Source organism: Leptonychotes weddellii, chromosome 4 (assembly GCF_054177405.1).
Source record: "Leptonychotes weddellii isolate Sample4059 chromosome 4, ASM5417740v2, whole genome shotgun sequence".
NCBI classification, from domain to species: Eukaryota; Metazoa; Chordata; class Mammalia; order Carnivora; family Phocidae; genus Leptonychotes; species Leptonychotes weddellii.
The window spans coordinates 35,069,999-35,088,085 of NC_138372.1; the positions used below are offsets into that span (position 1 = coordinate 35,069,999).

Consider the following 18,087-nt stretch of genomic DNA (forward strand, 5'->3'; position numbering starts at 1 on the left):
AAAAAAAAAAAAAGAAACAAGCGTGGCTGTTTCTACCCCAGAGATGCAAATGGGGAGCCACCTGCTTTGATTCTGCAACCAAATGCTGAGTGAATTCGCTGTACATACTAAACTTCTCTGGGCCATACATGTCTCTTGGGTGAACAAGGAGGAGACTGAGCCAGTTCCTTTCCTGGCCTGGCATTCAAAACTTCTGGGATTCAAAGTGCATCTTACTTCATGGAGAGATTCATCATCTCCACTAATGTCCAGGCCTGGAACAATGGGCAGGGAAGTTTTCAGCTCATCAACTTCAGAAATTGCTTTGACCTTTGTGGGACTCTCCCCCTCTGGCCACATGGAAATAATAGGCCTCAGAGATTTAGTATCAAAACAAAGGAAAATGTGCAAAAACTCTCTCCCATGTCCCCACACCACATGCTGATTCTCCTCCTTATCTTCTCTCCTTGCCCTTTTCCAGTATTGCTTTTTGCTGCAAATTATTCTCACTGCTGAGTCTTCCTCAGCATGTGGGGTGGGTAGTAACAACCAGTCTCTGGGGTCTGCTGAGGTCTTCACTGTCTGCAGACTCCTCTTCCACCTATTACTGCCTTTGTCCCCCCAGGAAGCTATGATGCGGGCAAGGCAGAACATGATCATCCACAAATTACTGACAAAGAAATCGAGACCCAGCAACGGTCACGGAGAGAGAGCATGGTGGGCACATGACCCTCTTCAGCAAGGGGTGAGGCTCCTACTAAAAGAGCTGGATGAGGAGAAAGTAGACCCCGGACCCTGGTGCTGGGGCCAGCGTGTGGTGGGTGCTTGGTGAGTCCCTTCTCTTGCTAATGCTGGGGTCACATCAACTGAACAAATCCCAGCTCCTGAGAAAGACCAGGTGCTGTCTTTTCCAAGATTCTCCCCCCTGACTGGTGAGGAGCTGCTTGAGGACATGGGCATAGCTTGTTCACCTCTATCTTTATCACCCACACAGAGCTTGGCATGGAGCTGGTGTTCTGAGAATGTTAAACCGACTGAGCTGAGTGAAGAGGAAAGGGAGGGAACTGGGTGGGGGCTGCTGAGAGAGAACTCTTGACCTACGTAGGAGAAATCCTCAGCATTCTGGCAGAGGAGCTTGGGGAAAATGGCCTGCCTCTGGAATCGTTCCTCATCTTCAAAGATGTTGCCGTACATGAAGCCATTCATCATGGTGGAGTGGGCATGGATGTCAATATAAAACTCCAGGCTTGTTTTCTGTTGAGAGAAAGGATGACAAATTAGAAGTCTGGGGTCACAGAGCTTGCCTTAAAGGACCAGACGTTAAACGTGGTGTGCACGCTTCCTTCCGAGCTGTGCCTATGTGTCAGTGGATTTAGCACTCATCTGCAGTGTAATTGGAGGGGGTGAGACTTGTGAACATCAATTTCCCCTCACTTTTAACACCATCTGCCCTGGGGGTCTGAGAGCACTACCTTTGGCAGCCCTCTTCAGAGTTCTGAAGTGGTGAGGGTTTTGTTGGCTTAAGTCGGACGTTGCTTACCCAGAACAGTTGATACATTCATGACTAAAGGCACTAGCAGACTCTGTTTTTCTGATTAATGAGAAATACCTTCAGGTAACACAATTGTATTTATATTGGACCTGCTTGTGGTTTGGGTCCGACTGGGCCATTTCTAGCTGAGGCAGCCTAGGGGAGATCGTGGTCCTACAAAGAGTCTCAGCTTTTGTATTTGACAAATGGGTTATTTTCATTCCAACCTCAGAGAGTTATAGTGGGAACCAAGCACTGCAATGATAATTACTATCATTTACTGAATATTTGAATGCATGCCAAGCACAATTCTGAGAGTTTTACATGTGACATATTAATTCTTTTATTTAACCTCATTTCATGTTGCCACACCTGCTCCCCAATAATATATAAATTGGGCATGGAAAAAATAGTACACATTATACCTTGTACTCTGTAGAGATGATTTTGACCAGTCTTTCTCTGCTCTCTACTTACACATATTTGAGGCATTCCCTACCCTGATATGGTATTATTTGCAAACATTCCCATCTACGAGTTCCCTGAAGGTAGGGAGATGTCTGTAAAGAGTCCAGTGGCTGGACATGAAGGGCGCTCAGGAGCTGCATGCAGAATGACTGGACCAATGACTCGAGAGAGACTGTCCAGACACCAGAATGTACTGGCAAGAATCGGGGAAGTTTTTGGCCCATAGATCTTCAATGTCCCTTAAATCTGACCTTCTCTTCCTATATATCAGCCCAATGTATACCTCACAATCCTTTCTGAGAGTGACAGAGGCTCCAAGTGTGAGAGAAACTTGTCTAGCTTGGCATAACTGAGACTGAAACCCAGGTCGCCTGACCCCTGGCACAGTTAACTTCTCACCATCAACGGGTCAACTCTAGAAATGGCCAAGGCAAAACCTGGCCACCTTTCCATCCCCTTTCTAGCATGTGTTCCTGGGAAAGAAAGAAAGTCTGTGCTTGGAAGGATTCTTCCTCCTTGGGACACTTTCAAATGAAGTTAAAACCAAATGAAAACTGTGTTCCTTCTAGAATGTGGGTCTGATGACTGTCATTTCATTTGCCTCTGAGTTGGAGTGAAAAATTATGTCTTGCCGAGCTCCCAACTCTCTGGGTAGCATAAGCTGTCTTTGGAGAGACACAAGATGCAGTGTGCTGTGTGATATTAAACTCATCATTTTCAGCTTTGGAGGTGGAATACACAATGATTCAACAGGAGCCCTATAAAAGTCATCTTCGCAATTTTATTTTCTTCAATTGTCTGTCTTTTCCTCGGAGCGTTTGATGAACTGCCGAGGAGAGGAGGAGGCAGAGAGATGACTTAAGAAATGTGTAAGGAAAAGCTGCAGTTTCTATCTCTGGACATCGGCTGGAGAGGGCCTTGGAAGTCAGCTGCTCTGACCTCGTCGGGCTCGGCCTGGCCCTGTGCTGGGAAAGGGGGGCGCTGTTTGTTGATTTGCTGGTTCTTCTGATAACACATTCTGAAGTGGCTTCGGCTGCCCTATCCTGACACCTGGCATCTAACATGATTTCACTTTAAATAACCAGCAAATTATATTGATTGATTTATATGGTTCAAAAGTCAAAAAGATATGAAAGGATATATAGGGAGAAACCTCTCTATCACCCCTGCGAATCTCCAGGCACCTGGTTTCACTCCCCAGAGGCAACTCGTGTTATCAGGTTCTCCTGCATCCTTCCAGAGATACTTTAACACAAACAAGTAAATATCCATCCCCCACCCAACCCCGCCGTCCCAGGAAACACAAATGGGGGCACACGGAACACACTATTCAAATCGGCTTTTTTTCTCCTAACATGTCTTGGAGGTAATTTTTTCTCAGTGCATAAACAGTTACTTCATTCTTTTTAATAGCCATATATAAACTATTCAGCCAGTCTCCTATTGGCAGACATTTAAGTGATTTCCAACCTCTTCCTGTTACCAACAATGTCTTAGTGACTGACTCTGAATATATGCATTTCACACATATATAATTATACGTAGGATAAATTTCAAGAAGCAGAATTTCTGGGTCCCCTGTGCATTTGCAATTCGATCAATACTCACAGACTGACCTCTTCAGAAAGACCACTTTATATTTCTAGCAAAATATTACAATGTCTCTTTTGCAATTAACTTGACAACACGGGTGGAGTGAAACTTTTTGATATTTGCCAATTTGGTGGGAGGGTGAAAAAAGATACCTAAGATTAGTTTTTTGTTTTGTTTTGTTTTAAGTAGGCTCCACACCCAGTATGGAGCCCAATGTGGGGCTTGAACTCACGGTCCTGAGATCAAGACCTGAGCTGAGATCAAGAGTCAGATGCTTAGCCAACTGAGCCACCCAGGCACCCCTAAGATTAGTTTTAATCTGAATTTCTCTTAGTATAATTCTCTTTTATTACTTGGTTAAGTTTAGGCTTTTCATACATTTAAGAACTATTCGCATTTTGTTTTCTACGAATTGTGTTAATTTCATCTGCCCATTTTGAAAGCTGGAGTGTGTTAGTCTTTATGTGTAGTACAAAAATATTTTTGCTCAGCTTGTCATTGTTTTTTGACTTCTACTAGTACTTTTTTCCATCCAGAAATTTCTAAATGCTAATTTTTTATACAGACTTATCAATCTTTCCTTTTGTGGTTTCTGGGTCGAAATCCTTCTTTGTTTCTTCTATTACTTTCATTGTTTCACTTTTTACCTTTAAATATTCCATTTCAATTTTAATTTACATGAACCTAGGTTGTGAGGTAAGGATTGTACTTTACTGTCCCACACTATTTATGAAATTGTGCATCTTTTCCCCCACGGACTTGAAAAGTCATCTTTACCATATACATTTTTTGTATGTATTTGGGTTTGTTTTTGGACTTTTAATTCTGTTCTAGTCATTTATCTATTCATGTGTCAGTACTACACAGTTTTAATTATGTTAAGTTTATAATGTATCTTGTTGCATTTTATACTTTTAAGTGTAGTTAACATCTGTCACCATTTCTACTCTCTTACAATCCCATTGACTATATTCCCTATGCCGTACCTTTCCTCCTCGTGACTTACTCATTCCATAACTGGAAGCCTGTACCTCCAACTCCCCTTCCCTCATTTTGCTCATCCCCTGCCCCTGGCAACCACCAGTTTGTTCTCTATATTTATGGGTCTGTTTCTGGTTTTTTGTTTACTTGTTTGTTTTGATTTTTAGATTCCACATATAAAGGAAGATCGTATGGTATTTGTCTCTATCTGACTTATTTATTTCATTTAGCATAATGCCCTCTAGGTCCACCCACATTATCACAAATACCAAGACTCATTCCTTTTTATGGCTGAGTAATATTCCATTATAGCTATACATATTTATACCAATCTTTATCCATTCATTTATCAACGGATACTTGGGCTACTTCCATATGTTGGCTATTGTAAATAATGCTGCCATAAATATAGGTGTGCATATATCTTTTCAAATTAGTGTTTTATGATGCATTTTAATATTTGAAAGGCTATTATCACCTCATTATGCCTCTTTTCCCAAATTTTCCTGTACTGTCTTATGTATTTTTCTATACGATCTTTATAATTAGCTTTTTAACTTTCTTTCTCCCCTAACCCCTGTCAATATTCTCAATAACCATATTAGACTTTTGTATTACCATAGGAAGAATCAACTCTTATGACTTGGAGCCTTCCAAGCCAAGAATATGTTTTGACTTTCCATTTATTCAAATTTTCTCTTGGGTACAGCAGGAAATTTTAAAAAGTTTTCGGTTTTGTTTTCATATAGACCATGAATGTTTCTTTTTGATGCCAAGGCAGTTTCTTGATGATGTAAATGTGATGCTTTCTTCCATTAACTCTTCTAACTAATGGTTCTTTAAATATAAAGGCTCTTGTTCTTTTTTTTAAAAGTTTATTTATTTTTTTATAATCTCTATACACAACATGGGGCTCAAACTCACAACTTTGAGATCGAGAGTTGCATGCGCCTCCAACGGAGTCATCTAGGCACCCCTAAAGGCTCTTGTTCTTGACATAATAATTTGTACCCAATACTTCACTAATTCCATTATTATTTGTAATAATTTATCATTTGATTTTCTTGGATTTTCATTTGCTTATTCAACAAATAATCACTGAGTGCCTATGATGTGTCAGATAGTGTTCTAGGCATTGGGTATGCACCAGGGAGTGTGCTGGGTACTAGGGATAGAGCAGTGAACACAACAGAAAGTTCCTGAGCTCAAAGAGTTTATATTCTTTGAGGAGAGAAAGGGAATAAACAAATCAATTAATAAATACAAGATGTCAGGAGGCATTAGTGCCATGGAGACAAATAAAGAAGTGGGATAGAAAAAACTAATGATGTAATGTATGGTGATTAACCCAACATAATAAAATTAAAAAAAAATAATAGAGGGTTCTGGAAAACCAGCAGCATAAATGGAGGAGGAGAGTTACTCTTGAGTCTATCAGTTGGAAGAGTCTTCCAGGTGGAAAAGTAAATGCAACAGTGACATGCACTGGGCATGTTTCAGGAACAGCAAGGAGGTCAGGATGCCTGGAAAGGAGTGAAGAAAGGGGTTTGTAAACTTACCACCTGTACACAGTACTTCTATCTCCTGCCTGCCCCCTTCCCAGTTTTTCACCTAATTTCTTTTGCATGTCTAACCACATCAGGTAGTACTTCCAAAACAACATTAAAGGATTAGTTTCTAAGACCCCTTCCCACTCTGAGGTTCTTGGGGCTGGAGCTGGAGTTAAAAACAGTCTAGTATATTTACCTGAATAGGGCCTAAGTTCTTTTTCTTTTTCACTACACATGCCCTGCACTTTGCAGGGAATCCCGAAGACCACAAATACTAATTCCAACAACATCCTTATTGTGGTTTGTACCTAACCTGGCTTCATGGACCTGTGTGGGCCCAGTAAGAAAGCAGGAGGAGGGGTTCTAATTCTGGTTCTAACGTTGACCCAGTCTGTGACCATGGAGAGGTGGCAACTCTTCACTCTGCCTCAGTAGCCTTATTTTAAAAGTGGTTCTTTGATTCTTGCTTGGGTCTTGGTATCAGTACTTGTTGCTCTACACCTAATCTGGCTAAGTATGTCTGTGTGTCTGTAAGCTCTTCGAGGACGGGGACCATGTCTGATCCAAGTCCCGTCATCTTTACTCGTGCAACTACAATGCTTCTTCCCCAGTTTCCTCGCTGCTCTAGAGTGATATTTTTAAATGCAAACAAATCATGTCACTTCCCTAGTTAAAACTGTTCTGTATTTCTCGACTGCTCACAGGATAGAGTGCAAGCCCCTTCACATATTTTGAAAGGCCCTGCGTGATCTGGTCCCTGCCCCATCTAGTCTCGGCTCGTGCCCTTTCTGGTCTGACGCTGGGCACTCCAGCCCCGTGGAAGCACCCGCGGTACACAGACCTGCTATGCTCATGACTTCTGTCTCCACGTTTACACACCATAAATATCTCCTCTGCCTGGAATACGTTTTCTCTTGATCTGGCTAAATTTGATGCAAGCTTCACACGTAAGGCAGAAACTGAGTGGATGCTCACCAGTCTCATTCCCTTTCCCTGGACCGTGGAAGACATTACCCCCTCTCCCTTACCAGTCTCACTCCCTTTCCCTGGACCGTGGAAGACATTACCCCCTCTCCCTTACCAGTCTCACTCCCTTTCCCTGGGCCGTGGAAGACATTACCCCCTCTCCCTTACCAGTCTCACTCCCTTTCCCTGGACCGTGGAAGACATTACCCCCTCTCCCTTGCTATTTGGCTGGGGTCTAATGGGATTCAGCAGTGGTGACACCTGCCGCTTCCGGACCTGACCATAACACTCAGACACAGTCACTCACATTCTCTCTTGCTCTTGTGCATGGAAGCTACATGTAAAAACAACGGTATCATAAGAAGGAAGAAGCCTGTGTCCCTGAGTCAACACTGGGAGGAAAATGGCCAGGAAAGCCTCTTGACCCGGGTCGGACTGTGATGAACCCTTTACTGTACTAAGCCGCTGAAATTTGGGGATTGTTTGTTATAGCAGCTAATATTATTCATCTGACTAGTATAAAAAAAATCTCAATTCAAATAGCCTCTTTTACTCCTCAGGATGAGGTACCAGCCTCCTCTGTGCTCTCATAATTTAAGGCACAGCCCTCTGTCTCATGGCACTTGCCACATGGCATATAAAGGCTTTGTTTATCCCCATCTCCCATTAAAATGGGAGTTGTTTCAGGGCAAAGGCCATACATTGTTGATTTTTTAAATCCATAGGACCAGAGCAAGGCCTGGTGTGTGGTAGGTTATCATTCAAGCTCTGGCAGAGGAATGAAGAGGAAAGAAAGTGATGGAAGAATGAGTGAATGATAGGAACAAACAGAGGCGGCCGAGGTTTTCCCCGGCAGTCAAATGAGGTACCTTTCCGAGGCCAGTCAGTCAGAGCAAAGGAGTGTGTCGCTAATGCGGGGTCCTTCCTTACCATTTAGGACGGAGATTAGACGGGGAAAGAAAGCATCTCTCTTCTTTCCTTCCAAACTTAAGAACCTTAATTAAAACCAGGTGATGAAGGGCTGTCCTCTTGAAAGCAGCCAACAGCTCATCCTGCTATCAGGGGCCTAAAGAGTAAATTAAAATCAGTGCCAATAAAATTAAAACTACCTTAGGGCATATTTGCAACATAATTTAGCGTGGAGTTTGCTTCCTCCTAGACACCAGGGAGGAAATGGGTTTTTCTTTTTTTTTCCCTACATGCTTCACCTCAGTTTGGTGCTGTGAGGTGGGGCTGACTCCTTCACATCGGGACAGCCCTTCAGGGTTCATCACGTGTTCGATCCAGAGAAAGAAGGGAGATCTGACCCAGGCAGGGCAGGGGGGCTGAGCCCAGGTTTGGCGAGCAGAAAGAAGCTGAAGCTTAGGCAGGCATAAGCACCAGTCCAGAGGGCGAGCTGCTTTGTCCCTCCTCCTTACAGAGGAGGGGGCTGAAGCTCCAGAGCGCCAGTAGCCTGCCCAGCCTTATGGTGCAGGAAGTGGCAGAGCTGGGGCCCATGTCCCTCTGGTTGCAAGACCCCGCGCCCCGCATCCTGCTGTGCTCTCAGGGGCTTACGGTCTAGCAAGGCAATCGCCCTGATCTGAGGATTGCAAGACCTAGGCAGTTTCCTTCATCTCTGAGCTGAGGAGGTCTGGGGACTGATCCCAGCAGGCTTAGCCTCTCAAACTCAAACTCTCAAAGAGCACTGGATGGGGTAAGGGGAGGAGCAAGGAGCCTTAGAAAACTTCCAGACAGCTCCCCCACTGAGATGTACCCCAGGAAACTGTCTCCCATGGCCCTCAGGCAAAAAAAGCCCCAACTCTAATCTTTATTATCAACTAAAATATCTCCCTGTGTGTTTTTTTTTTAAGAAAAGTAGAAAAAGTAGAAAAGGAAAGTAGAAAAAAAGCAGCACAATAAATATGAGGTTAAAGGAAAAAGAAAAAGTTAAAGTAGATGTTTATGGAAGTCAGGGTGCATGTCCTAAGGCAGGAAGAATCATTTTTCAGAAAAACTGAGAACTCTTCCTTTAAAAACAACTGAGCAAATGAAACAAACAAAACAAAGTCAACGTCCTTTGTCATGCATAATCTAGACCTCTGAAGTGGCACAGTTAAGGCTTCTCTGCTCAGGAATGCCCTGGATATGGCTGAACACAACTTCTGGTCACAAAGGATGTGATGAATCAATGGGGACAAGAAGAGGAGCAACCACATAGGAAACCCAGATAGCTAGCCTAGGGAACTGGGGGGGCTATGGGCACTTTTTCTCCTGCCTTCCGCATTTTATGCTCCAGTCTTACCTGCAACTTCCAGACCCCCTGCAGCTTCCCCTGCACACATGTCCTACTCTGCGCTTCTTGCCTGCCATTCCCGCAGGTGGAAATGCCTATCCTCCCCATCCCTCTCTCCCCCTGCTAACAGCTTGCTCATCCTTTACTGCTAGGCCTAATGGCCCCTTGTCCAAGAGGCCTTCCTTGACTCTCTCAGGAACAGCAGCTCTCTTTTCTGGACTACCATGATTTTTAAAATATCCTTCTGTTAAAGTATTTATTATCCAGTTTGTTCATTCATTCATTCATTCATTCAACAAATACTTGCTATGAACTTACTGTTTCTAGGACCCCGGGGGGGTGGACCAAACAGATGTGGTTCCTGCCTTCGAGGAACTGACACGTGGATGGGGATGACAGACCAGGGATGGCAACTAAGCCAGGTGATCCCAAATTGTAATACACACTAGAAATGCACTAAGGGGAGCCACACGATGGTGAATCACGGAGGCGATGGGGACAGGGTCTACTTTAGATAGTGTAATCAGGAAAGGCCTCTGACATGTGAGCCGAGCCTGGAAGGATGATAAGAATGAGCCGTTCAATGAGGCTGGCAAGAGAATTCTGGGCTAATAAAGACCCAGAAGCAAGGACGAGGGTGACATTTTCAAAGACCAGAGGGAAGACTCGTTGGCAGGATCATGATAAACACGGCAGGTCAGCCTGGTGAGGTTCATAGGGTACAGCTCACACAGGGCCTTGCAGCCTGGGGTCAAATTTTGGAGCTTATCCTAGGTACAGTGAAAAGTTATTTTAACAGGGAATGTGGTAAAAGGATTCCCTTGCCTGTCGTGGAGATAATGGGCTTTAGGGGCATGAGTGGAAGCCATTGAACAGTTCCCCCCAGAGATCATAGGAGCTTGAATCAGAGTGGGGTGGCCATGATGAAAAGAGAAAGGCAAATTTGGAAATACTTTGGCCACATCTTCGTAGGACCTGCGCATGGATTGGATGCAGAAAGAATCAAAGATAGATCTGGGCTTTGTGACTTGAATGACTGAGAGATGGTGGTGCCACAAAGAGAAACAGAGGAGACTGGGGTGGAGACCAATCGGGATGGTGGTAAGGAAATGGGATTCGGTAGGGATCTCTGCAATTTGCGTGTCCGGGCGTGTCAGGTAGGCAGTTACACACACGACCCTGGAGCCCTGGGGAGAGGGCAGCCCTGGAGGCGTGAAGGTAGGCATCGTGGGCACGGAGGTGTCTCTGGAGTCCTCTAAAGCTGAGAGTTTAGGTAGAGGAGGACGTGAAGGAGACCGTAGAGTAGCAGGGAGTAGGAGGAAAAATGGACAGTGTGGTTTCATGAAAACTAGAGCAAAAAAAAAAAGTTTTAAGAAGGAGGGAGTTGTTTGTGAAGCCAATAAGGTCTAGGGCCGTGTCTGGTTCACCTCTGTATCCCCAGGGTGTATCATAGAGCCCAGCACACAGTAGGTGCTCAGGGGACATTTGCTGAGTGACTAAATGAATCATAAATGAATGAAGCGGGTATCAGCAGAGGAAGGGGTGTGGCGTAAGGAGTTTCACCCAAGGCGCTATGGGGAAGACAGTAATAACAACTTATGGCTTACCACCTGCCATTCGTTACTCCTCCCACAACCCCCTCAGATGGAAACATTTACAAATGAGGAACCTGACTAATAGAGAGGTTTAAGTAACTTGCAAAGGAACCCCTACGTTACATAGTGGTTAACTGGCAAAACCCACCCTGTCTGGCTCTGCGGTCCATGCTCTTAACCAGGACTTCATCAAAAGCAACTGATATTATGCTGAGCGAAATAAGTCAATCAGAGAAAGACAATTATCATATGGTTTCACTCATATGTGGAATATAAGAAACAGCACAGAGGATCATAGGGGAAGGGAGGGAAAACTGAATGGGAAGTCATCAGAGAGGGAGAAAAACCATGAGAGACTCTTAACACTAGGAAACAAACTGAGGGTTGCTGGAGGGGAGGGGGCCAGGGGGATGGGGTAACTGGGTGATGGGCATTAAGGACGGCACGTGATGTGATGAGCACTGGGTGTTATACACAACCGATGAATTATTGAACACTACGTCTGAAACTAATGATGTACTCTATGTTGGCTAATTGAATTTAAATAAAAAATTTTAAAAAATTAAATTAAAAAAATAAAAAAAAATTTTTAAAAAGCAACTGACATTTACTGAGTGCTTCCTGTGTGTGGTCTTGTAATAATTCTAGTAACAATCCTATGAGTTAAGTACTGTTATAATCAGAGGAAGAAAATGAGGCGAAGAGCTTGCAAGTGGCAAGGTTGAGATTCAAACCCAAGTCTTTCTGACCTAGGGCTAAGCTCTTCATCTCTAAGCTATTCAGAACCTCCCAGCCTCTGCATCTGTGGCCTCTTTGGCCTTAGCAGAGTAAACTTCAGGACAAAGGAAATTTGTGAGAGTCATGCATAGGTGTAGGGAAAAAGCACCAGTAGCAGCAAGATGAGGAGTGAAAACATTTTCCTACTTCCAATTTGTCTCTCGTAATCCTCCTCTACTTAGAAGTGAAAAGTAAGATCTGCATGTAAATAAAGGCATTTCTGCATCTCCTCCTAATGACCCAGGAGGAGCTGGGTCTGGCCCGGCAGGAGGGAGCCTTCCCCTACTGCTACCTCCTCCTTCACCTCTGCCCTAAAAAAGGGAGAGAGACCAGAGGCTCAGCACAGGAGGTCTGGGTTCATAACAGACCTTCCCAGGGCAAAAGAAGAACTCCTGATCTGTTTCTTGCTCCCCATAGCAGTGACTGATGAACCCAACATTGACCATGACAATGACGGTGATGACAGAAGAAGGGTACTCATGGAGTAGGGTGGTTTTGGTTTCAGTAGACTTGGCTTCAAGTGTCAGCTTAGCCATGGGTGAGCTTTAGGACCTATGGAAGTTACTTTCCTTCTCTGAGCCTCAGTTTCCTTGACTCAAAAGTGGGGATAATAATCTCAACCTCACAGGACAGTCAGGAAGTACCTGGTTTTGTGCCTAGCAAAATGTCTGGCAGTTTATACACTTTGAATACACTTTTTCCAATCACACAGTGATGCTATGTGGAGGCGCTGTGCTTGGCACCATGGGGATGGACCTCCTTGAGCTCATAACCTTGCAAGGAAGATGGACATTTTAAAGCTAACTGTGTGTGCAACAGAAGATTTGAAGAGAAGTACAGGGGCTAGAGGAACACAGAGCTGAGGGGGGCTTGGAGACCCAGCTTACATAAATGTAATTTTCTTCCTTGTTCAATAGAACATCTACTGACAATAACCATCGTCTTACACATTTGTAGTGTTTATAAACCATTCTCACACCAGGGGCGCCTGGGTGGCTCAGTCGGTTAAGTGTCTGCCTTAGGCTCAGGTCATGATCTTGGGGTCCTGAGATCAAGCCTCCATTGGGCTTCCTGTTCAGCGGGGAGACTGCTTCTCCCTCTGCCTCTTCCCCCTCCCCCTTGCTTGTGCTCTCTCTCTCTCTCTCTCTCTCGCTTGCTCTCTCAAGTAAATAAATAAAATCTTAAAAAAAAAAAAACCATTCTTACACCAGTTAGCTCATGTGATTCAACAATCCACCGAAGTTAGTTTCTCAGCTTAGTTTCTCAGAAGAATCTCAGAGACTGGCTTCTCAAGATCTCAGAGCAGGAAAGGACCTCAATTGGATTCTAACTTACATCTCACTACCTCCAAAGGCTCTGCTTGCTCCTTGCCCTTGGGGGTCACCCCAGGTGCTCACTCCTGCATCAAGAGTAGATACAGATACAAGTGGAAAAGCCAAACCTCCCTGCAGAAAGCCCCAGTCTGAGCAGAAAGACAAACTAAGAAGAGGATGGTGATATAATATGTAAGCTTGTTGGAGCCGAGGGACATTTTAATTTCATAATTAAAAGTTAATGTTGCTTCATTATAAATCAAAGGCTGATGAAACTAGGGCACCCCCAGGAACACGTTAGGAACTCAATAAATATGTGTGGCCTGAATACTTGGAGATATCTCCTGTAGGAGGTTGTTAGGTGATCCAGAGAGAGAAAAATATATGTCTAACCACTGAGCTGGGGGTTTGGTAAGTCCTCAGTAAATCTTAGTTCTTTTCTTCCCAGGAAACTCATCTTGACTCTCCTACTAACCTGCTCTGTGACCCTGGAGAAGTTTCTTTCCCTCTCTTCAATTTCCCCATTTAGAGAATGGATTTGGTGACTTTTTGTGGCCCCTTATGCCCTGAGAGTCTTACATCTTTCAATCATCTCATCTTTCTGCTTTGTACTGTTGCTGTTTTTTTTTTTTTTCCCTCCTTCCTTTGGGACAGATTCTGACAGAGTTTCCCACCTTATCTCCTTCAAGACCTGAGTACCTGCTCCTTTTCCTTGGTATGGCCCTGAGGTGAGAGCCTACTATAAGACGGCAGTTCAACCATTTCCCCAGGGTAATGAAGCCTTCCCATGTGGTAGGGTAGGCATCATTGTTTTTCAAAGAAGTGTTCAGGGGTGCCAACATTCATGCTGCAATTCTGTACTACATCCTGGAGAAAAATAAGGTGGTTCCTCGCTACTTTATTCAGTGTAGGTGACTGGGGATGGGGGGCGGGGTGGAGAAAGGTGCAGACAGAGATCCTGTATCTGTTCCTTTGTCCCTTCTCCTTCTTCCTTCTCCCCCTCTCTCATCTTGTTCTTTCTTCTCTCTCCTCAATCCTTCTCTCCTCTCAGCCATTTGGGTGCTCTGAGAGATATATGTGGAGACTGGGGGAAGCTACAGCTGAAGGAACCATCAATTTATTGGGTAGTCAGGAAAGGCTTCACAGAGGAGGTGGCTGTTGAGCAAGGTACTGAAAGACAAGAAGGGGTTCACCAAATGGATGATAAGGAAAGGAACCCCCAGTAGAAAGAAAGACATTTTAGACAAAGGGAGCTGTGTGAGCAAAACCCACAGGACCCAAAACCACCTGGCCCATTAAGGGACCTATAAGGTGTTTGGCATGATTGAAGAGTATTATGGGGGGGGGCAGTGTGTGACAAAGGGGGCTGAAGAGGCTTCCTGGACCCATCATGGAAGGCCTTGTAAGCCACTAAGGACTTTTCTTATAAAGTAGAAAACACAGAGAAGTATTTTATGAAAGTATAACATGATTATGTTTGTATTGCCTTTTAGAAAGATTTTTCGGGAGGCTCTGATGAGGAAGAATTAGAGGTTATAAGACTCAAAGGCATGTGGAACAGTTAGGGCATTTTTGTTATAGTCTAAGTGGGAACTGATTGAAAAATGATAAGGTTCTCAATTAAAGCAGGGGCAGGGAGGGAGAGAAGAAGGAAGAGTACATATTTGAAACCTATTATAAACTAAGACTAGTGCTGGCTACAGGACCTACGCTGGGACAGATTCCCAGGTTTCTGGCTTGCATGGCTGGCTGGAAGATGGGGCCATTCCCTGAGATGGGTGCTGCCATTATCCTCTCAGTGTGAGTTGGATGTTTGCGTCCTGGGTACTGGTCCCCAGTTAGAGGATGATGCTGTCAGAGCATCAGTGGTCTTAGGTTACGACATTTTGATACGAACAAGTTGATTCTTCCCTAAGCATGGCTATTTGAGTAAAAGAAACACACTTCTCCGTGTAACCTATACATTGCCTATAAAAATGGAGCTCCTTGTTAATATAAAGATAAGCATTGTGTATTTTTATAGGATACAAAATCAGAACAAGAGTTTTTTTAAAAAACTCAGACACCTAAATACACATATTCAAACACCTGGGTGCCCTAAATGGGAGGAGGGTAAGGATGTTCTCAAGCCATTACTTTGCTATAGGTTTTCACTCCCTCGAAACAGAAGATTTTGATTGTAATGGACCACATCACTCAGCCAGACAGCAGCGAGGAGGAAGGGGGCGGTCTGAGAGTCAAGCAAGGGTCGGACAAGGAGGTGTGGGGACTAATCAGGCTTTATCTCTTGGTTTGAAGGCAAAGCCCAGAACAGGGCAGGCTCCTTTACCCACATCCACATGAAAAACCTTTATTAAAATCCCATAGAATTAGTTTGTGGCTTCTTTGGTTCTTGAATGATCTGGAGTTTTGCTGGGTGGATCCCTTCCTTTGACACATGAAATACTACACAAACTACACAACTTGTTCACAGTCATTGTCTCATTCCCATACCCATTTTACAGATGAATACACCACTCGAGAGTACACTGAGGAAGTGATAGAGCCTAGGATAAAGCCTACATCTTCTGTCCACAGTACAAGTTATTCTGCTACATCTTTCTGCCTTGATCCTCTAATTTCCGGGTCTTAGGGGAGCCCAGAGGGTGAATTCACACAAAGCGTGGAAGGTATCTCGGTATAGGAGTATCGGATGCTCCGTGACCTGCCTCTATCTCCTGCCTCATTTCCTGCTGTCTGCTAACTGGCATGCGATGCTTTCACCATGCCCAGCTGACAGCTTCCAGACCATGCCATGCTCTTCTGTGCTTTCCAAGGTTGCCTTATGCCGTTCCCATAGCCGAGGAGGCCTTGCTCTACCTGGCCATTCTCCAGGGCCCAGTACAAGCTTCTCTTCCTCTGTAAAGACTTCCTTAACCCATCTAGGTATGCTTGACCATGTCCTCTTTCACGTGCATTTCACTCAGCCCCACGTTTTTATTACCCTCATCTTGCAGTTTCATCATTATTGCGGTGCGTGCCTACTTCACCCATTGGACCAAGTGCTGGTCGAGACCTGAAATCTTCATACCCCCAACCCCTAGCACAGTGCCTGGCACATAGTAGGTGCTGAGGAAATCCTTACTGAATGAGTAAATGGATGCGTTAATGGTGGAGAAGAAAACATTCCAAGCAGAGACAGTCCCCGTCCTTGATCTTCTGGGAGAATTGCTATTGTGGAATGCGGAGGGAGAAGGTCAGACATTGAAGGGATTTAGTGGGCAAAAAATTCTTCCCTGTTCCCTCTGGTTCCTTCCCTTTTTATTTTTCTTCTTGCTATTGGAACAAAAATAAAGAGTACATCATAAGCAAAGCTGTATTTTCTGTTTATTGCCACCAGGTTAATAACAGTAATGGTGTGGGAAGAAAATGAGGTGTTATGTAAAATCCTGCATTGCAGATTTTGCTGCTGATGTAAAGAACTCAATAAAGTGTAACACTTTAATCACAGAGATAAAAATCACACGGCAGCTTCCCACAGGCTCCCGGAGCCTAAGACAAAATGGTTGTGGGGAAATGAGAGATGAGAGAAGAATATTATCAGGCATCAGAAAAATTATGTTTGGGCTTTTATGTGTGTGTGTTTTTTTCCTTCGTCTCTAAAAAAATGGAATAAGATTTTTCTATCTTCTTCGAAGACACCTTGTATGAATTTCGGTATTCTCTGGAGGCCATGCTCAGATTTCTGGGGGAAGATTTGCTCATTCTTTGTAAAAATTGATTTGTTTAGGGAGAACTGAATTCCTGCCTTTGTAGGTGATTCGGTGGCCTTTAAGAAAACAGGGGCTGTCTCTAAAAATGAAAGCAGGATTGGGATGGAGGCAAGAAGGTGGGTGAGAGAAAAATCTCTATTTTTATGACGGTCTTATAATGCGGAGAAAAGATCATAGCAGCAGATGGAAGCTCTTGTTACGAACTCGGCCGACCTTCCGAAAATTACCTTCTTGCACCTGTGCCTCAGTTTTATCATTCTCCCAACAAGGACTTTCACTAGACTGCAAGAACGTTCTGAAGGTCATCCCGGCTCTGACACTTAACTGTGAGGCTCTGGGCAAGGAGGCAGTGGCTTGGCTTTTGACATTGGCTGTTGTGGTTCTGAACTATAGCGTCGCCACTCAGCTGACCTGTTTCCACTCCAACACCCCCTTCCCTCCCTTAGCAGCCAGATCTGCTCTCGACCCTGCAGCCGGAGTGATCCATTTATAATAAGAGAAAACTATGCATACACCCTGGGGCGAGACGGGGTAAGTGCCCACAGGAAGACCCTGAGGCAGGAGCATGCCTGGAAAAGCGAGGTAGCCAGTGTCCCTGGGGCAGAGTGAGTGGAGCAATGCAGAGAGAATGCAGGGCCAGATCGGGTGGTCCTATAGCCACCAGAGGGCTCCACTGCCCCCAGGTGCAGCCCCAGAGCGCACCCCCCCAAGGCCCCGCCCCAGGCAGTGGGAGTGCTGCTGACGTTCGCAGACCGGAGACTGGCCGGCTATGGGCTGCATGAGCATAGGTCATGGAAGGAGAAGAGTTTTGGAATTAGAGATCTAGGCTCAAACCCGGAACCGGCTGTGTGACAGTGAAGGAGTCACTGCACTTCTCCAAGTCTCGGTTTCCTTGTCAGCAAACAGGAGGTGACAACCATTCCTCTCATAGGGTTGATGAGGGTTAAGTGGGTTAGTGCGTGTCCAGGTGCCTGAAATGCGGTAGGTGCTCAGTGATTTTTTTTCATCCCATAATAATTACTTCAGGTGATATTACAAATAATATTCTAGGGCTGCATTGTCTAACACAACAGTAACGGGCGCCTGGGTGGCTCAGATGGTTAAGCATCTGCCTTCGGCTCAGGTCATGATCCCAGGGTCCTGGGATCGGGTCCTGCATCGGGCTCCCTGCTCCTTGGGAGCCTGCTTCTCTCTCTCTCTCTCTCTGTCTCTCATGAATAAATAAATAAAAATCTAAAAAAAAAAAAAAAAAAGATTAACACAACAGTAACATGTGACTACTGAAATTTAAATTGATCTAAATTAACTTT

At 44.6% G+C, this 18,087-nt stretch overlaps 1 protein-coding gene across 3 annotated transcripts in view; it reads right to left on the reverse strand.

Annotated features, from left to right (window-relative positions):
* BEND5 (BEN domain containing 5) overlaps positions 1 to 18,087 on the reverse strand; it is a 237,313-nt gene that overhangs the window by 51,478 nt on the left and 167,748 nt on the right. For all 3 annotated transcript variants that reach the window (XM_081818422.1, XM_081818421.1, XM_081818420.1), the window contains one exon: positions 1,081 to 1,233. In XM_081818422.1, coding sequence (XP_081674548.1) covers positions 1,081 to 1,233 — 153 coding nt within the window. The remainder of the gene's footprint in view (positions 1 to 1,080; positions 1,234 to 18,087) is intronic.